The sequence below is a fragment of the Dendropsophus ebraccatus genome, chromosome 8 (assembly GCF_027789765.1).
Source record: "Dendropsophus ebraccatus isolate aDenEbr1 chromosome 8, aDenEbr1.pat, whole genome shotgun sequence".
Classification (NCBI taxonomy): Eukaryota; Metazoa; Chordata; class Amphibia; order Anura; family Hylidae; genus Dendropsophus; species Dendropsophus ebraccatus.
In genome coordinates this window covers 28,325,747-28,353,119 of record NC_091461.1, presented here as the reverse complement: position 1 = coordinate 28,353,119, position 27,373 = coordinate 28,325,747, and the positions used below count along the sequence as shown (strand labels likewise).

General features: G+C 41.5%; 1 protein-coding gene across 1 annotated transcript in view; it reads right to left on the bottom strand.

The window, feature by feature from the left end:
- DPYSL4 (dihydropyrimidinase like 4) overlaps positions 1 to 25,153 on the bottom strand; it is a 33,478-nt gene extending 8,325 nt beyond the window's left edge. The window contains exons 1-11 of the mRNA XM_069980068.1: positions 24,866 to 25,153; positions 17,663 to 17,751; positions 15,965 to 16,149; positions 14,265 to 14,429; positions 13,436 to 13,497; positions 13,271 to 13,351; positions 11,594 to 11,662; positions 11,383 to 11,503; positions 6,932 to 7,088; positions 3,471 to 3,612; positions 2,005 to 2,175 (exon numbers count right to left, since the gene is read on the bottom strand). Of these exons, the coding sequence (XP_069836169.1) occupies positions 2,005 to 2,175; positions 3,471 to 3,612; positions 6,932 to 7,088; positions 11,383 to 11,503; positions 11,594 to 11,662; positions 13,271 to 13,351; positions 13,436 to 13,497; positions 14,265 to 14,429; positions 15,965 to 16,149; positions 17,663 to 17,751; positions 24,866 to 24,904 (1,281 nt within the window). The 5' untranslated portion in view covers positions 24,905 to 25,153. The remainder of the gene's footprint in view (positions 1 to 2,004; positions 2,176 to 3,470; positions 3,613 to 6,931; positions 7,089 to 11,382; positions 11,504 to 11,593; positions 11,663 to 13,270; positions 13,352 to 13,435; positions 13,498 to 14,264; positions 14,430 to 15,964; positions 16,150 to 17,662; positions 17,752 to 24,865) is intronic.
- Positions 25,154 to 27,373: the final 2,220 nt, after the last annotated feature.

Genomic DNA, 27,373 nt, shown 5'->3' with positions numbered 1-27,373 from the left:
TGGCTCGATGATTGTGCAGCAAGGGCTGTATATATATATATTATTAGCGAAAATTGTGCAGCTAGGGCTGTATAAATATCATTAGCAATGATTGTGAAGCCCTTGCTGTTGACAGTGTTTAATAAGTGTTTAATAATTGTAAAATAATAAATATACTTACCTTTCCAGGTTACCCAGTGTCCTCCTGCCTAACCCAAGCATTCCCCTCTGACCACAGCCATCACTGGCACTGCACAAGCCATCTCAAAAGTGACAGGCCACTCAGCCAATTACTTACCAAGATGGGAAAGCATTGGACTCTCCTGTGAGCGCGCGCGCCGGGCTTCGGGCGCTGAAATCTCAGTCACCCGACCGGCTCAGGAAGCGGGACCCGGCGGGATGAGGTATGTATAGGGGGATCTAACGGGGGTCGTATCTTTAAACTTCTAAAGCTTATTTCTCAGCACTGGAGCGATGGATTGAGATAAGAGTTATATCTCCTGATCAAGGGTATGTCCACACTACGGAATCCACAGCTCACCACCGCTCGCCCCATAGGCTTTCTATGGTTTGGCTTGTCGCATTCTATGGTTTGGCAGATTCCACCATCCGCCCGAAGAATGAGCGGGTTCATTCTTCGGGCAGACGGTGAAATCTGCCAAACCGTGGAATGAAGCCTATGTGACCAGCGGAGATGCGTGCTGCCGCGAGCAGGGGTGAGCTGCGAAATCTGCGACCAGTGACTCCGTAGTGTGGACATACTTTAAGGGTAAGAAGCCCCATTGTACACTGCTTTAAATTTAGTCGGCATAAGGCTGCTGACAGCTCTGCCTTAAAGGCATTGGACCGTTAGGGATGGGGATATATGTCTGTTAAAGGTGCAACTGCTGGGATCCTCAAGATCATATTTCTTGGGTCCTGAGTGTGTAGTCTAAATGAAGATACGATTAAGCATGTGTTCCTCAGCTATCTCTATTAGTTCTATAGAGGTGCACATACTATCTGCCCTGGTGGACAATACAACAAACATATTATGCTTACCTCTCTGTGCTCCTCAGTGTCATCAGGTTCCCCACTAAACGATGGAGACAGTAAAAGCTCCCCCAGCCAATCACTGGCTAGGCGGGACAGCACAGAGACCAGTGATTGGCTGGGTGAACCGTTACTGACCAGTCTCGAAAGTGGTGGCAGGATCATTCAGCTGGGAACCCGAGGACACCGCAGGGGAACACGAAGGCAGCATAGAGAGGTAAGACTAGCATATTTATTATTTTACATGTAATAGCAGCAACATATAACACATTTTAAAGGGAACCAATTAGCCCGTTTGGGCTGATATGGTTCCCTTGAGCATTGTATAAAGCACCTGTAGCGGCCCCCGGCACGTACCGGCCGCAGCCGCAGCAGGTACTTTATAACGGAGAAAATGACTTTTATTCCCCGGCTCGTGACTAGATACGAGCGGGGAAGTAGCGGACCTCTCTGCCTGTCAATCATCCCGCCGAGCGCGCTGACAGGCAGAGCGCAGTGACTAGATACGAGCGGGGAGCTGCCCACCATGACTACTTCCCGCTTGTATCTAGTCACGAGCCGGGGAATAAAAGTCATTTTCTCCGTTATAAAGTACCTGCTGCGGCCGCGGCCGGTACGTGCTGGAGCCGCTCCAGGTGCTTTATACTATGCTCAAGGGAACCATATCAGCCCAAACGGGCTGATTGGTTCCCTTTAAAGGACTGGAGTACCCCTTTAAACTTTAGAGGACAGTAAAAAATTATGTGGATATGTTGTTCAAGGTCTAACCCTTTGAATCACACATATAATTAATAATATGAGATAATAGTTCATACACAGCCAATAGAAAAAAGAACTGTTATTTCTGGAACTTGTCAGACCTTTCCTACTCCGACCTCACACAACCCCTGCACACATACACACCCACCAGGACCTGGTGTCAAGAAAATCTGTGTAAATGACAAAATGACATAGATAATCGACAGAAATACTGTGTATAGCTCTGCCGCTTACCAGGTTATGGGTCTTCGCTGAAATGATTTTCGGAGTTTTGGGATTCCAGATAACTAGGTCAGCGTCTGAGCCGATGGCAATCCTTCCCTTCCGAGGATACAAGTTGAATATCTTGGCTGCGTTCGTGCTGGTCACGGCAACAAACTCATTCTCATCCATTTTACCCGGGTTCTGAAATTAGGATAAAATCTGTAAGTATAAATCAGTCTAGTAGAAGCTATTATATAACCCGCTACATAGGGTTAACCCTTTCTCTTTCTGTTCCACCTTAAAACACTTGAATAATTTTCTTTTATTTCTTTAAAGGGGTAGTGCACCAAAAAAATTTTTCTTTCATATCAACTGCTGCCATGAAGTGCCAGAGATTTGTAATTTACTTCTATTTAAAAATCTCAAGCCTTCCAGTACTTATCAGCTGCTGTGTGTCCAGCAGGAAGTGGTGTTTTCTTTCCTGTCTGACACAGTGCTCTCTGTTGCCTCCTCTGTCCATGTCACGAACTGTCCAGAGAAGGAGCAAATCCCCATAGAAAACCTCTCCTGCTCTCCAGACTGGAAATAATACCACTTCCTGCTGGGTATACAGCAGCTGATAAGTACTGGAAGGCTTGAGATTTTTTAATACAAGTAAATTACAAATCTCTGGCACTTCATGGCAGCAGTTGATTTGAAAGAAAAATTTTTTTGGTGCGCTACCCCTTTAATTAATTTTTCTATTCTGTTTTTCTTACAAAGCTAAAATTCTCTTTACAGTCAATGATAAAATTCTGGCAGCCTCCATCCACCACTATGCTGTCTATAATACTGGATCTACATATAATATGGTCATGGCCACACACACTTCTTGTCCATTTTGGGGCCATAAAAATATCTATATCTAATAGTTTATGCCTGTAATTTATCTGGCTGGTAAAATTAAAGGGCTACTGGGGTCAGAAAGTTATAATGATTTGTAATTTACATCTATGTAAAAATCTCAAGTCTTCTAGTACTTACCAGCTACTGTAAGTCCTGCAGGATGTGGTGCAGTCTGACACAGTGCTCTCTGCTGCCACCTCTGTTTGAGGCAGAAACTGTCCAGAGCAGCAAATCCCCATAAAAACATCTCCTGCTCTGGACAGTTCCTGACATGGACAGAGGTGGCAGCAGAGAGAACTGTGTCAGACTGGAGATAATCCACCACCTACTGCAGGGCTTACAATAGCTGATAAGTACTGGAAGACTTGACATTTTTAAATAGAATTTACAAATCTCTGTAATTTTAAGACACCAGTTGATCCGAGAACATTTTTTTTTCTCTGGAGTGCACCTACAATTAAGTGGCATAGACTCCAATATCTCAGCCCAGAACTAGATTTACTGCAGGGATGTTTTGTTATCGGCCATACAATGGCACTCTGGCATAACTCTGGTGACATTTTCAATATCTTGAACGTATGAGTAGTTATATAAGCCCTTTCTATCCTTACCACGCATTTCTCCCATATAATGGACATTCTTTCCTCTATTCCATTCGTCCCCTCGGGTATTAATGTGAAGTTATCCTTCCCTACAGCTTTCTGGGCGGTGGTGAAGGTGCAGTGCGCACTGCCGGTTACCTGAAGATCCGAACTGTAAGAAAACACAGCCAAGTATTAGACTAGGTGAATATTCCATCAGGTCAGGGATTATATTTCCCATCATTGCTCTACTTTCTTAAAGGCACATTGTGATTCTACTACGATGAACATAAAACACCGTCTATTGTAACAAAATTCTTCCCCCGGACACACAGAAACTAATGACTCAGGAGAGACTCTCTGGCTTCCATTGTCTGAATAAGTCCTTTGTTTCTGAAGGGCTACAATCAGTCCTTAGTAAAATATCTATATAATGCACCTGCACTGGATCTGCCCCTATCCATCACTTATCTATATCCATACTACTCCAATACCTAGGCTGTTGTTACATTGAACCCCATGATAGGAGTATTCTGCTTTACCTTGTAACCAGCACACAGACAAGGCTTCTGGCTGAGGATATCTGCTAAGAACAGCTGCTGTTATTAACAGGTTGGATCTAAATTTGCATAGGCTTTTCAATAAAATATTCACGGTTGCTCAGCTCTTTTAAAGGGAACCAGTCACCATAAAAATGCTTAATAATCTGTCAGACCCATTGGATAGACTATTGGCTTGGCATATATCGTTAGTCAATAGTCTGCAAAAAAAATGTCCTCCAGGGAAGGGCCCAGCCAACCTTACTGGAGCCACCCCTTGGCCAGGCCCTTTCCTGGAGGGATATCTGGCTAGTCCTGTGTTTCGAGACTCTTAAAGGGCATGTATTGCCTAAATTTTCTTTTACTCATAAGAGTCGGATACTAAAAGTTCTTCTTTTATTATAATCTGTATTTTTTTATTTTACTATTTGTACATTGTTATGGGGGCTGCGATCTTGCCTGGTTTGTTTTTAACAGCATTTAGTGACATGCTTTACAGCAAGACTCATGGACATAGACCACAATAGACAGAGTCTGTCCCCTTGAGATAAATGTAAAGTATTACTGAGCACGCTCTGTGACCTTTGAAGAGGTCATTGCAAAGGGAGCTGCTATTGTCTCCTATATCTACCAGTGTCACATGGCGCAGCAATGCTTTACAGATCACTTTACAGCACCCTCCTCCTCATCACCACAGACAGAACAGGTAGTCTCAGCTTAGTTTTTGCCCCAGTGGTGAGAATAAAATTGCAAGATATCAGGATTATTTTATAATAAACATAAAAAACATTACTTAAACTATAAATATTAGAAAAAAACACCAAAAATTCTTTAAAAATATGTTTAAAAAAAAACAAAAACATTATTTAAACTATAAATATTAGAAAAAAACGACCAAAAATTCTTAAAAAATATGTTTAACATAAAAAACATTATTTAAACTATAAATATAAAAAAACACCAAAAATTCATTAAAAAATGTTTAACATAAAAAAACATTATTTAAACTATAAATATTAGAAAAAAAACACCAAAAATTCATAAAAAAATATGTTTAAAATAAAAAAACATTATTTAAACTATAAATATTAGAAAATAAAATCCCCAAAATTCTTTAAAAATATGTTTAACGTAAAAACATTATTTAAACTATAAATAATATTTTAATGACACATTTCCTTTAAATGAGGCAGCCGGCAGTATCTTCCTTGGCTGGTCTCCCTGAGATCAGTGATCTGTTTACCGTATAGTCAATGTTCTAAGACTCCTAGATGGAGTAAAACACTGACTTGAAGGAATACTGCCTCTTCTTATGTGGTGTGGGAGCTATTTTACATATGCTTTCTTTCTTGATAGATTACATGGCATTTTCATGGTGACGGATTCCCTTTAAGGGATTAATTTGCATGCATCCTATTAGAGGCACTTTCTGCATTTTACTAGTTGTATTTATAGGTAACGTAGCAGAATGCATCACATGTGTACGTAAGAGGTAGAGATGCCTTCCTGGTGCCCACGTTCTGTGGGGGCAGCTATAGATAACTGTCTTCCGCTGCCCAGATAACCCCTTTAATGCACTGCAGGGAGGCCATATGTACCACTATAGATAATTACACCAAGTACCCAAAGAATCATGGTCCACCCAGAAGAAGAGGTCCAAAGATCTCATCTGAAGACCCTAAACTATTTTTTTTCTTATTCCTGAGCAGTTGGACATTACCAATAAAAGACAGCCCAGTGCAGAATACTGAATAGTAGAAGAGAAGAATCCCGGCACTCACCTAATGAAGAAATGCTTATTTATTGGTGCAAATCAAGCATGTACATGGAGGACGTGTTTCAGCTTACATAGCCTTTCCTTCATCAGCTAATGATCAGCTGATGAAGACTATGTTAGCCGAAAGGCGTCCTCCATGTACCTGCTTGATTAGAACCAATAAATAAGAATTTCTTCATTAGGTGAGTGCCGGGTTTCTTCTATCCTATTATTCTGGGACTACTCCTAACAGGTGCACCACCTGACCTACAGAATGACGTCTTCCCGTCTTCCACCATGCCATATAGTGCAGAGCACAGACCTAGCCGGAAAACGCTCCATAAGACGACCTTTGTGAGAAGATCAGTCTATATCAGACCCATCTACATCAGATTTAGTAGCGATGGATTTATAATTACCGTATATTCACTGTATATAAACAGTACTAGTTTAATAGAAGCACTGAGAGACAACATCATAAATATAATGTTATTGAGCACCCTATGATAGCACCAGTTCTACTGCAGATATAAGAATTACCGTCACTGGTTGCAAGCAATGGTTTTAAAGTATTGTTTTTCTTTTTGTCGTTCCAGGCGATTTAAAGAAACTTTGTATTTGAGTTCATTAGGCAAATATTCCATTATCTGCATTCAAAAAGACTTTTCCCAGGTCCCCCCCCCCCCCTCCTCTCTCTCATCTCATCTTGTTGCATCAGATATGCCCCTGTCTGTTCTATGGAGAGGGGAGGGGGTGGAGGAAGGAGGGAGATCAGTCAGCAGCAGAGAGCAGAGAACAAAGGATTACACAGCGGGAGCTTTGTAAAAGCCTCTATTCAGAGGTCAGAGAGATCAGTGCTGACTTAAGAGGAGATAGCCAAGTGATGTAGCTGTAAATTAACTCTTTGTTGTCCTGTTTTGGTATCTCATCTCCCTCCACCCCTCCCCTCTCCATAGGAGAACAATGAAGAGTTGGGAGAGCTTCCAACTGCTTTCTCATGATAAAAATGCATTTTTTGGCTAATAAACCCAATTACAAAGTTTCTTAAACTCGCCTGTACTATTGATTTCTGCAAAAAAATAAAAAAATTAAACGACAGGTACACTTTAACTTGTACAATTGAATAGTAATATATACAGATGAGCAATGATTCAAGTATATAGCAGATTGCAGAATTAGAATTGATCTGTACATACCAGGATAGTAAAGAGCTGAGATACTCGGGGGTTGCAGGGTCAGGACTGATAGGTGGGGAGGTAACGAAAGCTGCCGCCTTTGCCCAGTTTTTGCTCCAGTAGTGGGATCCATCGGTGCCCAGACCTGCTGTTATTGTCTCGCCGTACACCACTGTGCCTATAGAAGAGAAAGATTGTTCAGCAAGTACTCGTAGGCCTAATACATGTCCAGATGTCTCCTACTAGGTCTATCGTCTTGTAATCACTCCAATATGAATGACATAAAAGAGACTGATAGATGCTTTAGGCATTTGTGGGATAATATAAGGGGTTGTCTGCCTTGATCCAAATCTTTCTTTATATAAGTAATCGGATCACAGGGCATCCTGCTGCTACAACCCCAGTGATCAGCCGTACCATGTGCAGAAACCCTGCAGCTAGTGCTCAATGCCCCTGCTGCACCACCACAGGGGGAATGAAGCATTACAGCAGACCAATTAAATATAACTGGCTGTCCATGTAATGGAAAAGGGTCGGCTCCAGGGGTATGTGGGCCTTTGTGAGCCCCCTTATAATCCACCCACTAAACCAGGAATGGGGAACCTTCGGCCCTCCAGCTGTTGCAAAACTACAATTCCCATCATGGGAATAGTAGTTTTGCAACAGCTGGAGGGCTGAAGGCTCCCCATGCCTGCACAAAACTATACAGCTGTAATGTTATCTCTTCCTATTTTGCATGGGTGCTTTTTGAGAAAAAATTACGCGAATGTACTCTCCTGGCAGACAGTAAGGCTCGATATAGCCCTTCTGCTGCCACCAATGGCTGGGTTGTACTATTGAGCGGAGTTGCTGGACTGTTCTAGTTCGACAATGTTCCCCGAATCCAAACGCCAGGCATTTGTCTCCTGGCATCTAAGTTGGATGTCATCCAAGGGAGTCTTGGAAAACATGAATACAGCCATAGGCCATAGGCTGTGTCCATGTCTTCCTGGCAGCCCTAGGGCGACATCCAACTTCTCCAGCCACCGGAAGTCAAATGCTGAGTGTTCAGATTCGGAGAATGTTCCTGAACCTGAACAGTTCTGCAATTCCACTCAACACTATGACAATGACAATGGCTGAACAGGCCCAGGTACTGTTACATACAGTTCTAGAGATACTGAACCTACCCTGATGCCTGTATCATTGCAGGATCAGCACGGTGTAGCAGAATAAGCTGCAGCGCTAGTGACTCAGGCTCCTTCCCCAAATGTTATATCTATTCTAAGGGGGTTTAGTATTGCTATAGCTGCATGTCACTGTGTCAGGACCAGGGCTTGAGCAGCCCTGCACTCCTCAAATGTAATTATTATTATTATTATTATTATATTTTTAATCACCGGAATACCCTTTTAACTGCTAACAAATAGGTGTGCAGTCTTAATGATTTCTTTGCCTCCCTACATTCATACACTCCTTGATCTAACTCCAATCTTTCAGTCTATTTCCTATACTAATACTACATATCAGTATACTAGGAGCGTACAATTTTTACAGCTTTTGCACTGGGGCCCATGAGCTTCAAGAAACGTCTCTGGTTACTATAAACCAATACACTATAATATCCCAATGGCCCCAAATCTTTATTTCCTCTGATGTAGAATGGACCCCTGCCAGCCGCCCTGTCTGCCACAAAGCAGAGACAGAGAACTGCAGGCATCTTGGCATCTCTCCTAACCTATTACCTGCCATTTGGTCTAACGCAAAATTAAACATGATTGAAAGATTTCATCATCATCATCATCATCATCATGATCATATCATAATACAAAGCCAATATATCACAAGCATCATGAAGCGAATGACTACCCTGATATAAAAGAATAGAAAGCTCCTTGCACGGTGACAATGTAGTCATTGTTGTATGAAGGAGGATAGCCTAGGGATGTAGCAGCAGCAGCACGACAGTGAATAAATTATGGCTTCTTGAAGAAATGACCTAATTTTCATAATTCTGCATCCATACTGGATTGTACTCTGTTCTAGTCATATACCATATACTGTATTGGGTTTTTGAAGGTTACAAGGCATCCAAAAGCCAGGAGGGAAAGGAATATTCTGCAGAATATGTTGATGCTATATAAAATACAATAATAATTTATTATTCAGAAAATCAGAATTTAAAGAGCTTGGTTATTGATTTCATGGAAACAAGTGTAATTCTCTATATTTCCTGCGGAGGTGCTGCAGGAAAACGGAACACCTATTGCAGTGATCACCTGCAGATTACAGCCGATCTCTCAAGATCCCAGACAATCGGAGCATTCTAATAAAAAGGAATCGTAGAATATTGATTCCCCTTTTATATATGTAGACACATAGAACATTAAAGTGAGTCATGAGATAAGTGAAATAAATGGTGGGGTAGGGTGGTGGGTATATCGTTGTAGACGGCAGAAGAGCTGTTGTAGTAAATTTATTGTGGATTGTACTTAATAGACAATGTCAGTAAAAACTCTTAACCCCTAGACGACCCTGGACGTAGGGTTACGTCATGGAAGTCTGTCCCCAGACAACCCATGACGTAACCTTACGTCCTGGGTGTTTCTCCCGCTATGAAGCGTGCTCCGGAGCGGAGCGTGCTTCATAGCAGGTGGGGGCCGGCTGCAAACAGCGGCCGGGACCTCACCGGTAATGACACGCTGCAGCGATCGCGCTGCCGCGTGTCATTAACCCCTTAAACGCCGCGATCGCGGCGCGACCGCGGCGTTTAAGTGTAAGTGACAGGGGGAGTCCCCTGTCACTTACCGATCGGGACCCCCGCAGTGTGACTGCGGGGGTCCCGATAGTTGAAACGGACTGCCAGAGGTCTCTTACCTGCCTCCGTGCGGTCCGATCGGCGATCTGCTACACTGAGCCTGCACAGGCAGGCTCAATGAGCAGATCGCCGATAACACTGATCAATGCTATGCCTATGGCATACCAATGGTCAGTGTATAAATCAAAGTACTGTATGTAAAAGTCCCCCAAAGGGACTTCAAAAGTGTAAAAAAAAAAAAGTTCAAAACACTATTACACTACCCCAAAACCCCTCCCCCAATAAAAGTCTAAATCACCCCCCTTTCCCATTATATAAATAAAACATATAAAAATAAATAAATAGATAAACATATAATATACCGTAGCGTGCGTAATTGTCCGATCTATTAAAATATAACAAGCGTCATTGTGATCGGTAAACGGCGTACACGAAAAGAGGGGAAAAAGTGCGCAGATTACCGATTTTATGTTACATTATATATTTAAAAAAATCAATAAAAAGTGATCAAAACGTCCGATCTTCACAAATATGGTATTAATAAAAACTAGAGATCATGGCGGAAAAAATGACACCCCATACAGCCCCGTAGGTGAAAAATAAAACCGTTATAAGCGTCACAATAGGCCCATTTTATTAATATTTAATTGCCAAAAAAAAGGATTTCATAAAAAAATACATATATAACATTAGAGAATCTGTGTAACCTGCATATGGTTGTGTTCGGACTGACCTATAGAATAATAGTGTCATGTCGCTGTTACCATATAGTGCATTACGTAGACACAGGAACTTCCCAAACGTTACCATATTGCATTCTTATTTACGATTTCACCTATTTATATCTTCATAAATAATATATTTGGGTTTCCGTCATACATGTTATGGTAAAATGAATGACGCCATTACACAGTACAACTATTCCTGTAAAAAACAAGCACTTACATGGCTTGTAGATAGAAAACTGAGAGTGCTAGAGCTCTTAGAAGGGGAGGAGGGAAAAACGAAAACACTAAGATCAAAATTTGCGCGGTCCACTGGGTCATTTTGGGCCTGGTCCTCAAAGGGTTAAAGGGGGTTATCCAGGATTAAAAAAAGCACAGCTACTTTCCTGCAAAAACAGTGCCACCCCTGTCTTCAGGTTGAGTGTGGTATTACAATTCAGCTCCATTTACTTCAATGGAACTGAGCTGCAAAACCACATCCAGGACTGTAGAGGTGCTGTTTCTGGAGGAAAACAGCCATGCTTTTCTAAACCAGGATAACCCCTTTAAGAACTAACACTTCACAAGAGTTTTCCTAATGTACATGCACATGGCACCTGTATGCGGCACACATATGTTTCTATGGCTTTGGTTCTAAGGACCCACAGGCACATACAATACCTATAAGACAACATGGAGCATGAAGGGGCTGTATCAGATATCCATACTCTTTCTGAGGCTATACTGAGCCATAATAGTCATATGCATAAGCCCTACCTCTTTCTTTCTAAGCAAGGGGACCAAATACAGATAGACCTATATAGGCTTAGTGATAAGTTGCTCTTGAACACTTTCCAGAACCTCTGCAGCCACCAGAAAATTAGATTTTTCTGCTACAACGAACACAGAAAATAGAACATAATAAAATGTCTATGGAAATGTCCACGACGGAACCCGTAAATTTTTCTTACCTTTCCGCTTTGCTTGAGCAATCACATCTGCGGCCCCCCTGCTCATGACTTTTGTGATGTACAGGGGGCAGTTGGCTTGCTTGGCGATGGTTATGGCACGGTAAACTGCCTCCGCCTCAACCTAGGGGGGATAGCATTCATGTCATCTGGAATAAATCCTTAACTAAAGCTGAAGAAAGTTTCCTAACACCATGCGCAATGAACTCTTTACCTCCTCCGGGTGGCTGAGGACATGGCCTTCAGGTCCAGTGATGCCAAGTTCTAGCAGACGCTTTTGTTCCTAAACATCATAAATTATAGAATAGCCATAAATTACTTAGAAGAGATCAGCTTCACAGTTATAGTACATATTTAATATAATCAAGCTAGGAACTAATGCACTATATGGTCAATGACATATCACACAGGCTTCCTGGAGCCCAACATAGAAGAGTAGTAGATGCTTGGAACAAACTTCCAGCAGATGTGGTAGGTAAATCTACAATAACAGAATGTAAACCTGCCTGGGATAAACATATATCTATCCTGAGATAATAAGAAAAGAACTACAAAAAGGGCGGACTAGATGGGACCAGGTGGTCTTTTTCTGCCAACAATCTTCTATGTTTCTAATACCATATAATAGCCATAGAATACAGTGGTGATGCTTCCGGAAAAAAAAACAGGCCTTTGGTCTAATCATAGATAAACCTGTCCTCCAAACACAAATTAACCTTCATCAGACAACATGAACATCACAGTTTAAAGTGATTGAAATGTGTAGGCTTTTTTCTATATATAAAATTTTTTTATTGCATATAACCACATGTAAAGTCAAAACCTTAAAGGGAATCTGCCACTAGGTTTATGTGGCCTTACATGAGGGCAGCATAAACTAGTGATATAAAGGCTGAACAGATTGGTGTATTACTTACATAATTTTAGCTGTCCTCCTAATATGCAGGAGAATAGAATTCTTGCCGCACCCCTATCCCCGCCCTCCAGCTTCTGACTGACAGTTAACTGCCTATACACAGCATGGATAGATAACTGCCAATCAGCAGCTGGTGGGCGGAGTTTTCTGCTTCTCATGAATATCCAGAACTACTTGGCTCATGCACATAATGGAGAGGACTATTTATTGTCCATGTTATTCAGGAGGATATCTAAGGGTACTATTAGATGGGCCGATAGGGGCCCGATAATAAATGTAAACGAGTGTCGATCTGCTAGATTGACGCTCGATTACAGGGCCTATTACACAGCCCGATAATTGTTTAACAAGGGCTGCAGGGACATCGTTACCGATGTCCTTGCAGCCCTTGCAAAACTTGTATACATTACCTATCCCGGGTCCAGGGCTCCTCCTGCTCCTCTTCTCTCCAGGTCCCGCGCGCTGCAGCTCCAGAGCGGCCTGTCTTGGCTGACAGGCCACTCAGCCAATCACTGGCAGCGGTGGTACGGCCTGTGATTGGCTGAGCGTCCAGTCAGCTAAGGAGCAGGAGCAGGAGGAGCCCTGGACCATGGATAGGTAATGTATTTTTTTTTGCATTAGTTAGCCACCGTCCGCGCACCGCTATTACACGTAGCGGTGTGCGGTCGGTGGCCGACAATTATAGGTCAGAACCTATATCAACGATCAGCCGATGACATTGATCATCGGCTGATCGTTGTGTTTATTACACGGAACGATAATCAGCCGGATAGGGCCGATTATCGTTCCATGTAATAGTACCCTAAGAATAGGCTGAACAGAACAATGTAAGTGATACATCATTCTGTTCAGCTTCTCTGTCACTACTGTATACTACCCTTAGATAGGAAAGCCTAAACCTACTGACTCTCTAAAGCTACATTGCTGCCCACCCCAGGCTTATAATAGGCATTAGATACATATAGGTTACAGTACCTCTTCAATAATGTCGCCGTTCTCCGCATGAACCTGCGCTATGGCTCCTAGTTCTCGAATAATGCTGAAAATCTCATACATCTACAAACAGAAGACATGTTCTACTTAGAGTACATTGAGAATACGTAGCATTTTAGCTATGTTGTTGCTTTTATTGTACTCTACCTGAGCATCTGTGCACTGGTATCTATCCTTGTACGCCATAAAGACAAGAAAGGAGTTCACACCTTTAAAAGAATGAAACAAAGGATTTCAGGCAATTCTGAAGTGTAACATTCCCTAAATCTCACATTAATGGGACCCAATGGTCACATATTCTGGGTTATTGGATGGTGATATACAAGTATAACCAAGACAGATGTACTATACGTGCAACCTGTGTGGCCTGGTAAGCAAAAGGGGCCACTTCTGCCTTATAAGCATATACCTATTGTCTATTATATTGCATAAATGGGATGGAGCTTATACATTCCATAGATCACAATTACTGTAATAGTGGTTTTTTATAGAAACAGAAGAGGGTGTATGATAAGTTACTGCAAAGACCACATAGACTGTTCTTACACAGTAGCCCTTTAAGCGCCAAATTAAATAAATGGCAGATTGTATATTCCATCATTGGGACCACCACCAATTGGTCCATCATGGTTCCTCTAACTTCTGACGTGCCAATGGCAGTCACATCCAGATGCTCACACTACATGGGCAGACATATGTACTGTAGGACATATAAGTCCTATGTAAGATATGGAAATAGCCTAACAATCTTTTCTTGGCTATTTCCATAACTCCTGTAGACATCGGTGAAGAAATCCATGTTATTCTGGAAGCAGATTAAGATCCCACCCTAAAGATATCAGTTGCATATCGTACATATGTCATACATATCCATGGTGGGAAAGGCTATGGATGTTATCGCTCCTCTTATAAAACCGATTGATAAGACTTTTTAGCAATCCACCACTAGTTTAGACCAGCAGGCCTTCATACTTACCCTTGTCCTTCACCAACGCCTCCATCTCCTCTTTGAGACTCTCATGCCAGTATGTGATGTCCATATGTAGAGAGTAGTCACAGCACACTTTCCCATCAGCCCATTCTCTCCATTGCTCATAAGCTGAGACCAAATTCATTCCAGCCTCAGGAAAGACATGGTCAACTGGAAAAACATGTAGAATTCTATTAGTCATAGCATTATTATTTTAGCGCCTTTTCACCTATGTACGCCCTGCTCACCAGTGCACCCGATATATCATGATTTAGAGCTGATAGCAGGTGTAAATCATGGCACAATCTGGTGTAGATTTCCTCCCCTGCCATGCGTCAGCCTTAGGGTCCTATTACACAGGCCGATGGCAGCCCGATCAATGCTGTAAACGAGCGCCGATATGCTAGATAAATGCGGCCTAATAATCGTTTAGCAAGGGTTGCATGGACATCATTAGTGATGTCCATGCAGGCCTTGCCCAGTTTACATTATCTGTCCACTGTCCAGGGCTCCTCCTGCCCTCTCCTTCATCCCCGGTCCTACACGTTGCAGCTTTAGAGTGGCCTGTCTGAGCTGACAGATTGCTAAGAAGCTGCAGCACACGGCCCCAAGGAGGAATGTTCAGGCCAGTACCAATCAGAAAAACAAGCTGGGAGAGGAGCACACTGCAGGGCATCCTCTTCCCGCTCTGTGTAAGAAAAAAAGAGTGGGCTCCATAGACTAAGGGCCCTATTCCACCGGACAATTATCGTTCAGATTTTCGTTAAATCGTTCGAATCTAAACGATAATCGTTCGGTTGAAATGCAGTTAACGATTAACGACCGAACGAGAAATCATTGATGACTTTATAAGACCTGGATCTACTTTTATCGTTGCTCGTTCGCAAATCGTTCGCATTGAATAAGACGTTCGGTCGTTCGCAGTTGATACGAACGCAATAGCGAAGAAATAGCAAAGAAAAAACTATCGCAAATACGATCATAAGTAACGATTATCGTTCCATGGAAATGAGTGAACGATTTCAGGTCTTTCGCAATAGCGGTTGTTTGAGATTGTTAATCGTTAACGATTATGCGAACGATAATCGTCCGGTGGAATAGGGCCCTTACATTATGGGCTCAACTCTTTTTTTCAAACACAGAGCAGGAGCAGGCCGCACTGAAGTGGTGTTCTCCTGACTCGTTCTCCTGACCAGTACTGAACACTCAGACTGGGACCAATCACAACTTTTCACGTCTCTATGACATGTCAAAAGTTTTTTAAAACGACAGTGACCATTTAAGATCGATGTACAGGTACACAGGCCTTAATAAATTCCACATAGTGGTGGCAGGACGCACCACTTCCGCTGACTGGTTAAGCGACGCTGACATCTCAGGTCCCACTCAGACCTAGAATCGTCCGTGTATCGGGAATTGGAACGGATGACAGTGCTGGAGCCGGGGAGGTAAGTGCATGCTGTTATGTTCACCCACCTCCTCCCCAGCTTTTTTGGAACAAAGAAGTCAGAGCCCAGACTTCTCCTTTAAGTAAAAAGTTGGAATCTCATTGATTGCTATGAGCGACTGCTCCACTAATCCTTTACACAAGATATGATAAATCTCTTGTGCAGCTCAGATGCATTGGATTTAATGAGAGAAGTTCACATCTCAGTATATAGAGATAATACCTGTCCAGTCATACAATTTTCTGCCGGTGTACTCACTTATCATTGTAGTGCCCCCTGCCAGCGCTGCTTTAGTTCCTTGGAAGAAATCATCGGCGCTTGTCATTCCCATGATGGGCATCTGTAGTCTGGTGTTAACATCTATTCCTCCAGGTATAACCAGCAAGCCATGAGCATCAATGGTCTTCACTCCACCAGGAACAATGAGATTCTCCCCAATTTGCCTGCACAAAACAATTAACAATTAAACAACATTCCTAATATAATAAAGAAGAACAAAAGCAGTCCATAACACTTTCTTATATCACCAGTCCAGTATTCTTATTAATCCCACATAACATAACCTGGACCAGCTACAATCACCATGGATGGTCCAGGGCATGTAAGAAGCATCAGGGGTTATCACATAGCCTCTATCCACAGGATGGACCTGCTGACCACCCACTGACCATTATAATGGAGGTCCATTGTCCCTGATTTGGATAGAGCAGCAGTATGCCGCTCCCCCATACAGAGTAAATAGCTGAGCATGTGCGGTGCCATCCCATTCACTCAAAGGACAAGGGACCTCCATTCTCGTAATTACAGGGTCACTGCCATTAGTTTTAATCTTTGAAAAACTATTTTAGTTTTTCTCAAAGATATTTTCCTGTGGATGAAAACCTGTGATTACCAGATATTATATACAGGCCGACCAAATATACGTGGCCAAGGATGCACATTAAAGAGACTCTGTCAGTAGGTGTATGCTGTCCTATCTCAGGGTAGCATAAAGTAGTGACAGAGAAGCTGAACAGAATGAGGTATCACTTACTGTACATTGTTCTGTGCAGCTGATCCAGATCTCCTCCTGAATAACATGGACAATAAGTAGTCCTCTCCATTATGTGCATGAGCCCAGTAGTCCTGGATATTCATGAGAAGCAGAAAACTCCACCCACTAGCTGCTGATTGGCAGTTATCTATCCATGCTGTGTATAGGCAGTCACCTGTCAATCAGCAGCTGGAGGGGTGTGGCAAAAATCCTTTTCTCCTGCATATTAGGAGAACAGCTGAAAAGAATGATGGATGTAATACACTGATCTGTTCAGCATTTCTGTCACTAGTTTATGTTGCCCTCATTTAAGGCAGCACCTAGTGACAGATTCCCTTTAAATACAATGTATGTAAAGTGGCGCATTTCTTTTTATAGTTATTTTTTTTTGCCAAGGAGCATTACCTAAAAGAATCCCTACACCGAATGTCAGTCTCCACAATGAGAAACACTACTCTCTGAGACCTGGCTGATCCGTCTTTTTAACAATACAGTATCTGCTATTTTGACACTGTCTCCACAGATATTACATCATAAGAAGATACTGCTAAATCTAGCCTCTGTTGATCTGATGTGTGTGACCAGTGCCCATAGGTGCTACTACAGCTCTACTTAAATGGTGCCAGTGGGGCTTCTATACTTCAAAGCTATGAAGTTGATTGGTCCAAAGAAATCACGTGACTAGCCTTCCGACACCTTTCATGTGTAGAGCCAACAGGCACCTGTTGAGTAGGACATCTAATAGACGTTACATTCCAAAGAGGAGTTCCTACGATAGATCTTCCTCAAAAGAAAGGACCTCATGTTAAAACCATGTCCATAACAAATGGAGCCACTAACTATAGCAAAAACTCCCATCAGTCTTCTGATCTGCATATATACTATGTACTGGGCAACCACTTTACCTGTATGACACAACTTACTTTATTAAGCCATCTTCGAGGTATATGTCTGCGCAGAACGACTGGTCATCATTTACAATCCTCCCTCCTTTGATAAGAAGTCTGTCGCTCTACGAAAGAAAACAGATATATTATGCAGGACGGTTGCCAGTGGTTGCCAACATTATCCAGAGACACATTTAAATATTGTAAAAGCACTAAATAAGGTTTTTTTTGGGGGGTTTTTTTTTTAAATAAAAAACTGAACTCAAGAACAAGAGGACACAGTGAGAGGTTAGTTGGAAGAAAGATCAGAAGCAACGTGAGAAAATATTACTTTACTGAAAGAGTAGGAGATGATCGGAACAAACTTCCAGCAGATGTGGTAGGTAAATCCAGTATAACAGAATGTAAACCTGCCTGGTATACACATATATCTATTGCTGCATTTACACGGAGCAATAATTCGCCCGATCGTACGATTAACGTTTTCAAAGTAACAATTTTTTTTATAAAGATCAGCGTTTAGACGGAACGATATATCGTACGGAAAAATCGTTTTGCGATCGCTTAAGCCTATCTCCCACATAGGTTAAAACGGTGAACGACTGTTTACACGGAACAATCTGCAAATTTTTTGCGAACAACGATTTAAGAACATGTTGTAAGATCAAAATGAACGATTTCTCGCTCGTCGTTTTTGATCGTCCGCTGCGATTACACGTGCGATTATAGTTCTAATTTGATCGTTATCGTGCAAATTCGAACGATAATTGTTCCTTGTAAACGCAGCATATCTTAAGGTAATAAGAAGGAAAAATTAGACTAGATTGACCAGGTGGTCTTTTTCTGCCGACAATTTTCTGTTTCTATTTAACCCTTGGGGAACAGGATAAGTCAGAGTGATCTGGATAGTTGTGGGCCTAGGATGTTATGCACTATAAGGCTATGTTCACACTACGTAAGTAGTTCCGTAGTAATCACGGCCATTGTGGCAGAAACAATGGCTGTGATCACTATGGAACTTACGTAGTGCTGCCTTCTATGGAATCCCGGCCGGAAAGTATACACAAGTATACACTCCGGCCGGGAAGCCAAGCGGCGCCGTAAAAACTGACATGTCAGTTATCTGCGGCCGCTATAATAATAATAATAATAATAATAATATTTATTTGTATAGCGCCAACAGATTCCGCAGCGCTTATTTAAATATATATAAATACATTACAGGTTATATATTAAATTATACAATGAATAAATTACAACAACAAATTAGAGACCTGCTCTCAAGAGCTTACAGGCTAGGATGACTGGGAGTAACACGAGAGGCAACAAGTGCTTTATTTGTCAATGTTCCAGTCATTGTACATGAATTCTCTAAGTGCCTATAGGCGGCTGGGCAAGCCAGTCACAAGCCATTTTCTAAGCTCAGATGACAAGGACAGTGTACCTAGCACCGAAGAAGTTATAGAGAGGATGGAGAAGGGATAGCAAAGGGAGACGAGATTACGAAATGTTATAAGCACGCCTGAAGAGATGGGTCTTTAGGGCACGCTTAAAACTGGGGATGTTGGAAATAAGTCTGAGGTCTTTGGGTAAAGAGTTCCAGAGAACTGGTGCAGCACGAGAGAAGTCTTGGAGGCGGGAATGAGAAGTTCGGATTAAAGAAGAGGTTAGTGTGAGGTCATTTGCAGAGCGCAGAGCACGGGAAGGATGGTAGGTGGAGATGAGGGAGGAGATGTATGGAGGGGCAGAGTTGTGGAGAGCTTTATGGGTGAGGGTGAGGAGTTTGAACTGTGTTCTATATTTAATGGGTAACCAGTGCAGTGACTGGCACAGAAAGGAGACGTCGGTATAGCGGCTGGAGAGGAAGATGAGCCTGGCTGCTGCGTTCAGGATAGACTGGAGAGGGGAGAGCTTAGAGAAAGGAAGACCGATTAGTAGTGAGTTACAGTAGTCAAGACGGGAATGGATCAAGGCGACAGTCAGAGTCTGAGCAGTGTCAGTGGTGAGAAATGGACGGATTCTAGAGATGTTTTTGAGATGTAGATGACAGGAGCGTGTAAGAGCTTGGATGTAGGGAGTAAAGGATAGATCAGAGTCTAGCATGACCCCCAGACATCGAGCCTGATGCACAGGAGTTATGCTAGTACCACAGACTGAGAGGGAAATGTCGGGTTTAGGTTTGTTAGAGGGAGGAAATACAAGAAGTTCAGTTTTAGAGAGATTAAGTTTGAGGAACAGAGAGGTCATAGTGTTAGAGAGAGCAGATAGGCAGCCACTTGTATTTTGCAGGAAGGCAGGGGAGATGTCGTGGGAAGAGGTGTATAACTGGGTGTCATCAGCATAAAGATGGTATTAGAAACCAAACCTGCTGATGGTCTGTCCGATGGGGGCTGTATAGAGGGAGAAGAGGAGGGGACCCAGGACTGATCCCTGGGGAACCCCAACAGAGAGAGGTAAGGGAGAAGAAGTAGAGCCCGAGAAGGATACACTGAAGGAGCGGTCAGAGAGGTAGGAAGAGAACCAGGAGAGAACAGAGTCCTTAAGACCAAGAGAGCTGAGCATGGAGAGGAGAAGCTGGTGGTCCACAGTGTCAAATGCTGCTGAGAGATCCAGGAGAATCAGCAAGGAGTAGTTTCCTTGTGACTTGGCCTTCAGCAGATCGTTTGACACCTTTGTGAGAGCAGTTTCGGTGGAGTGAAGGGGTCGGAAGCCAGACTGTAGAGGGTCAAGAAGAGAGTTATCAGAGAGAAATAGCGGCTGCAGAAAACCTGTCAGTGCGCACAATGAAGTGCGCACTCTATTGTGTGCAACAGCGAATTGGGATGCCGGCACGCAAGGATGCGCCCGCATCCCAATTCATCAAGTTCTGCAGTACCGTCTGGGATGATCTTCTCTGACACCGGCTGTTCCTTGTCTAACGCCATGTGAACATGGCCTTAGATATTATTGAGCTAGGTTCTGAATAGACATAGTATGGCACCTATACTGTAGCTACATAATCCTCCGATTTCATATATGACACTTTGCTTAATGCTCCATTCAGGGTTTTTCTTCTTCATGTATCTAAAGGAGAATAGAGTTCAACATGAAAGGGGGCATTTACTGTATTTAACATGGTGTAAAGTGAAACTGGCTCAGTTGCCCCTAGCAACCAATCAGATTCCACCTTTCATTCCTCACAGACTCTTTGGAAAATGAAAGGTGGAATCTGATTGGTTGCTAGGGACAACTGAGCCAGTTTCACTTTACACCATGTTTCATAAATCTCCCCCGAAGTGTCTGTAAGTTCATAATAAGAACTCACAATTACTATGCTTGTGGCCATATAGGCTCCATACTGTACATATAGTTCTGCCATATGCATAAAGTCTAACAGTTTACAAAGCCTATTTAGCAATACTGTGTCCAATTTGCACAAACTCTCTTGTTTACTTATATTTAATATTGGTGGCAAAAACTGGGTTCATGTTAATGTGGGTCAGATTATAAAGTCTATTCCATCTGAATGGAGTGCATTATATACCTTATTCGGATACATGGAACAATCACTGAAATCTCTGCAATAAACCTGGCACATGTGACCATTTCTTAATCAGTGTTGTAGTTATTGGTTGTTGGGTGGCAGGTGATGCCAACCGACCAGGTCCCCCAGGTTAGATAATATAGGCACAAAGTAAGGGTAAGGAATTTAATCTTTCTCATTGGAAAAGGAAAGCCTATCTACTAGAGATGAGCGAACCGGGTTCGGATCGACTCGAACCCGATTCGGTATTTGATTAGCGGGGGCTGCAGAACTTGGATAAAGCTCTAAGGTTGTCTGGAAAACATGGATACAGCTAATGACTATATCCATGATTTCCACATAGCCTTAGGGCTTTATCCAACTTCAGCAGCTACCGCTAATCAAATGCCGAAAGTTCGGGTTCGGATGGACTAGAGCATGCTCCAGGTTCGCTCATCTCTACTATCTACCTATGAATGTTCCCTAATACTTTTATGTAGCACATAAAAACTTCTCCAGGTACTAACAGCATTCTGGGAAGTTCCAGGACTTGTCAGCTGATCAGTGGGGGCCATGTTCATGTAGGGCGTTGTCTTCTTGATATATTTCCTCAAGACATTGATCACATTAAAAGGGTTGTCTGAGAGTTAAAGCGACTCTGTACTCACAATCTGCCCCCCCCCCCCAAACCGGATCAGATAGCTGCTTTTAATCCAAGATCTGTCCTGGGGTCCGTTCAGCAGTTATTGTCCTAAAAAACTACTTTTGACAGCCCTGTGTCAAATTAGGCACGGGTACTCTAGGCTACACCAATTTGACACAGGGCTGCAAGTTTAAAAGTTGTCCCCAGGTTTAAAAGTTGACCCCAGAAAAGATATAGGATTAAAAGCAGCTATCTGATGGTACAAGCAGTTGGGGGGGGGGGGCTGCAGATCGTGGGTACAGAGTCGATTTAAACCAAACATTTTTCGCCTCTTTGCGCCAGACCTGTTACTCTGGTGGTCCCTGGTGGTCTTTGTTTACTTTCCCTGGAGTGGGCACATGCCATACACATTCATGTGATCACCGCTGTCAATCAATGGTTACTAGTATGTATGGCACATAAGCGCTGCGGCAGGGGATTGCTGATACGCTTAAGAAAATACTGATGATAATAACAAACTACTTATCATTATAGGAAAACTAATAGGACCTTAGATACCCCCCGAGCTATGCAGAGGGAGAAAGGGACCTGATCAAGAGAAGAACCACATTAAAATAAAATTATAAAGGTAGATGAATGACATGGAGCAGATAACACCATATTACTCAGAGAGTGTAATAGTGTGCACTCCTATTACAGAGGGGTCTCCGTAGGGATCAATCCCCACAATCCCCAGTGCTGGAGGGAGAAGCACATTTGCAGATAATGTCTTGGTATGTGGCAGATCTATGACGCCATGCTGACTATACATTACTTATTCCGGTCACTCTGATCAGAGCTATCCACATGTCATGGAGGCTCGCCACTCCCTTACTGGCTGTCAAGATGTAAATTACATTACAGAGGCAATAATGGTGTGGACCCAAACCCTTATGTGGCCCAGAGAAGTAGCTGCTGACATTTTAACACGGGAACATTCTATCTACAGTATCTATCCGATTTGTATCTCTGTACTGTGTTCTATCTATTTCCTATCTATCTATCTATCTATCTATCTATCTATCTATCTATCTATTTCCTATCTATCTATCTATCTATCTATTTCCTATCTATCTATCTATCTATCTATCTATCTATCTATCTATCTATTTCCTATCCATCTATCTATATCCTATCTATCTATTTCCTATCTATCTATCTCCTATATATATATCTATCTATCTATCTATCTATCAATATCCTATCTATCTATTTCCTATCTATCTATCTATCTCCTATCTATCTATCTATGTATCTATCTATCTATCTATCTATCTATCTATCTATCTCCTATCTATCTATGTATCTATCTATCTATCTATCTATCTATCTATCTATCTATCTATCTCCTATCTATCTATCTATCTCCTATCTATCTCCTATGTATCTATGTATCTATCTATCTATCTATCTATCTATCTATCTATCTATCTATCTATCTCCTATCTATCTATCTATCTATCTATCTATCTATCTATCTATCTATCTATATGTCTATCTATCTATCTATCTATCTATCTTTCTATATGTCTATCTATCTATCTATCTATCTATCTGTGGGTCCATTTAAACAGAAAGATTATCTGCCAAAGGTTTTAAGCCAAAGCCAGAAACAGACTATAAACAGAGATCAGGTCATAAAAGGAAAATCTGGGATTGTTCCTCTTTTCAAATCCATTGCTGGCTTTCTTTGGCAGATAATCTTTCTGTGTGAATGGACCCTAACTTCTATCTATCTATCTATCTATCTATCTATCTATCTATTATCTATCAACCTATCCATCCATTTACTAATCAATCAATCAATCATCTACCTATTAGCTTAACTATCTATCTATCTATTTAACTATCAGGTCAAGGACCTTACTCAGTATCCACCACAACATCTAGTAAACAAATATAGTGTTGTGGTTGATATGTTATCTATCTATCTATCTATCTATCTATCTATCTATCTATCTATCTATCTATCTATCTATCTCTCTCCTATCTATCTATCTCCTATCTATCTATCTATCTATCTATCTATCTATCTATCATCTATCTCCTATCTATCTATCTATCTATCTATCTATCTATCTATCTATCATCTATCTATCTATCTATCTATCTATTATCTATCTATCTATCTATTATCTATCTATCTATCTATCTATCTATCTATCCATCCATCCATCCATCTATCTATCTATCTATCTATCTATCTATCTATCTATCTATCTATCTATCTATCTATCTATTCACACTATATATTTAAAGAGATATTATACCCCCACACCATTCATTCTTCACTATACAATTTACCATTAAAGGACAACATCCTATTAAGCCAAACCAGTCCATGCCACCCTGAGGAAGGTCAATGTGCCATTATATACCATATACTACAAATCAATACCACTACCAGAAATCTACAAACATTGTTATAGAGGAGGGTAAACAAGCATCCCTGCTCTGGTAATGGTGACTTCATCTTCCTCATCACCATCAGGGTCCATGGCTTCCCCTCACTTCCCCAGTACAATGATACAGAGTCCTGTGCCCTCTCATAGTGGCTTCCTCTTATTTAGTTCCATCATTGCCAAATAATCTGGTGGATCCTCATAATAAAGCGCAGACAGAACAGATTTATTCCCGTTCATGAGAAAATAATCATTGACCCAGATTGAATACTTCTCCATTAGAGATGCTAATTTACAATCAATGCCAAAGGGATCCATGCCCTGTAGTCACTTATATACATAGCGGTACATGGGTCTATAAGGGATATCCTGCAAGACATGACCAAAACAACAGTGAGAAGGAGGAAAACAAGCCCAAGATGTGACCCATATAGTGAAGCTGATGATACATGCAGCCTATCTGTATGCATAGGATGATTCTCAGCCCCCTCCCCCCATATAGTGCATACATACACATAGCCCCCACATAGAAAGCAATGCTGGGGGGGTCACCCTGTGTATATTGCTGATGGCATTGCCAGGGCTGATACCATGGCTGTCTTATCTGAGCTCTGCAATGGATCCTTACACCTGCCCCCTCCCCCCCTTCTTACAGTAATCCTGGGGATGTTCTTCTTCCCTTGGTAAGACATCCTGGCTGCTTGAGAGCCCAACTTCCCAGCAGATGAGGGGTCCCCGGTGCAGGCAGTGCTGCTGTGTATTGTGCTGCTTGGCTGCTGGTCAGATGGGGTGGGGGAGGTGCTGCCCCTACTGCGTTTTGTTGTGCCTGCTCTGTGGCTCCCCCTGCACTGCAAGCAGCGAATCCAGGATTACAATGCCAGCCTCATGGTGCAAGCTGCAGCCAGGGGCCTCTCCTCGGGCCGGGAGCAGCCCACCTCCCCCTCCAGAGGGCAAACAAAAGACAGGGAGCAGGGACGGAGAAGAGGAGGAGGAGGAGGATGGCAGCCACCCTCAGCCTTCTGCTGGAAGCACAGCGCCCCCGAGCGGCCAGAGCACCAACTCACACCCAGAGCCCCCACCGCCTCACTATCTCACTGCCAGATACCATGCTCCAGCCTGGCAGGGAAGGGGTTACTACAGTCCTCATCTGCTCCTCCTGATCCTCACCAGGTCACTCACCATTATTCTCAGTTACTATGTAGGAATTAAAGATATATATATATATATATATATATATATATATATATATATATATATATACTTTTATTATTATTATTTATTTATTTATTTTTTTTAAGGAGGTTTCTGATCTGAGTTTCCTGGATTTATATTCTTTCTAGGCGTCAGATGAAGATACTTAAGAAATATGTAAAAGAGCAAGAGGGAGAGAGAGAGATGTGAGATGGCTAGATAGATAGATAGATAGATAGATAGATAGATAGATAGATAGATAGATAATAGATAGGAGATATGGTGCGTTTACACAGGCAGATTTATCTGACAGATCTTTGAAGCCAAAACCAGGAACAGACTATAAACAGGGAACAGGTCATAAAGGAAAGACTGAGGTTTCTCCTCTCTTCAAATCCATTCCTGGCTTTGGCTTCCAAAATCTGTCAGATATATCTGCCTGTGTAAACGCACCAATAGATAGATAGATGCTTGATAATGACCCTGTGAGAGGGTCGAAACGTCGCATCTCTCTATTTTTTGCACTCTTTGTAGTAAACAACCACTTTTTTTCACGTATGCTGGCGTGCTGCAGAATATCTTTGCATATTATTGGGGATCTCCAAGCCGGGGGACTGACTTTGTACAGCACCCGCTTCATGAGGATTTGGATGTGCGGCTTTCTCCTGTATCTAGATAGATAGATAGATAGATAGAAAGATAGATAGATAGATAGATAGATAGATAGATAATAGATAGATAGATAGATAGATAGATAGATAGATAGATAGAAAGAAAGAAAGAAAGAAAGAGATAGATAGATAGATAGATAGATAGATAGATAGATAAATAGAAGATAGATATATAATAGATAGGAGATCGATAGATAGATAGATAGAAGATAGATAGATAGATATATAATAGATAGGAGATCGATAGATAGATAGATAGATAGATAGATAGATAGATAGTAGATAGATAGATAATAGATAGATAGATAGATAGATAGATAGGAGATAGATAGATAGATAGATAGATAGATAGATAGATAGATAGATAGGAGATAGATAGATAGATAGATAGATAGATAGATAGATAGATAGGAGATAGATAGATAGATAGATAGATAGATAGATAGGAGATAGATAGATAGATAGATAGATAATAGATAGATATATAATAGATAGGAGATCGATAGATAGATAGATAGATAGATAGATAGATAGATAGATAGAAGATAGATAGATAGATATATAATAGATAGGAGATCGATAGATAGATAGATAGATAGATAGATAGATAGATAGATAGATAGATAGATAGATATATAATAGAAAGATAGATAGATAGATAATAGATAGATAGATAGATAGGAGATAGATAGATAGATAGATAGATAGATAGATAGATAGATAGATAGATAGGAGATAGATAGATAGATAGATAGGAGATAGATAGATAGATAGATAGATAGGAGATAGATAGATAGATAGATAAATAGAAGATAGATATATAATAGATAGGAGATCGATAGATAGATAGATAGATAGAAGATAGATAGATAGATATATAATAGATAGGAGATCGATAGATAGATAGATAGATAGATAGATAGATAGATAGATAGATAGAAGATAGATAGATAGATAGATAGATAGATAGATAGATAGATAATAGATAGATAGATAGATAGATAGATAGGAGATAGATAGATAGATAGATAGATAGATAGATAGGAGATAGATAGATAGGAGATAGATAGATAGGAGATAGATAGATAGATAGATAGATAGGAGATAGATATATAGATGACAAGAGGTAGAAGAAAGAGATATGGATGTAAAAATAAAAACATAGAACTATACATTGAGGATAGATGAGAGAGGTAGATGGGATGAGATGGGAGGTGGAAGGATAGACAGGTATGTTCAGTGTATACTGTATACTATACACTATACAATTATACAGTATAAAAACAAACATCTGTGAGG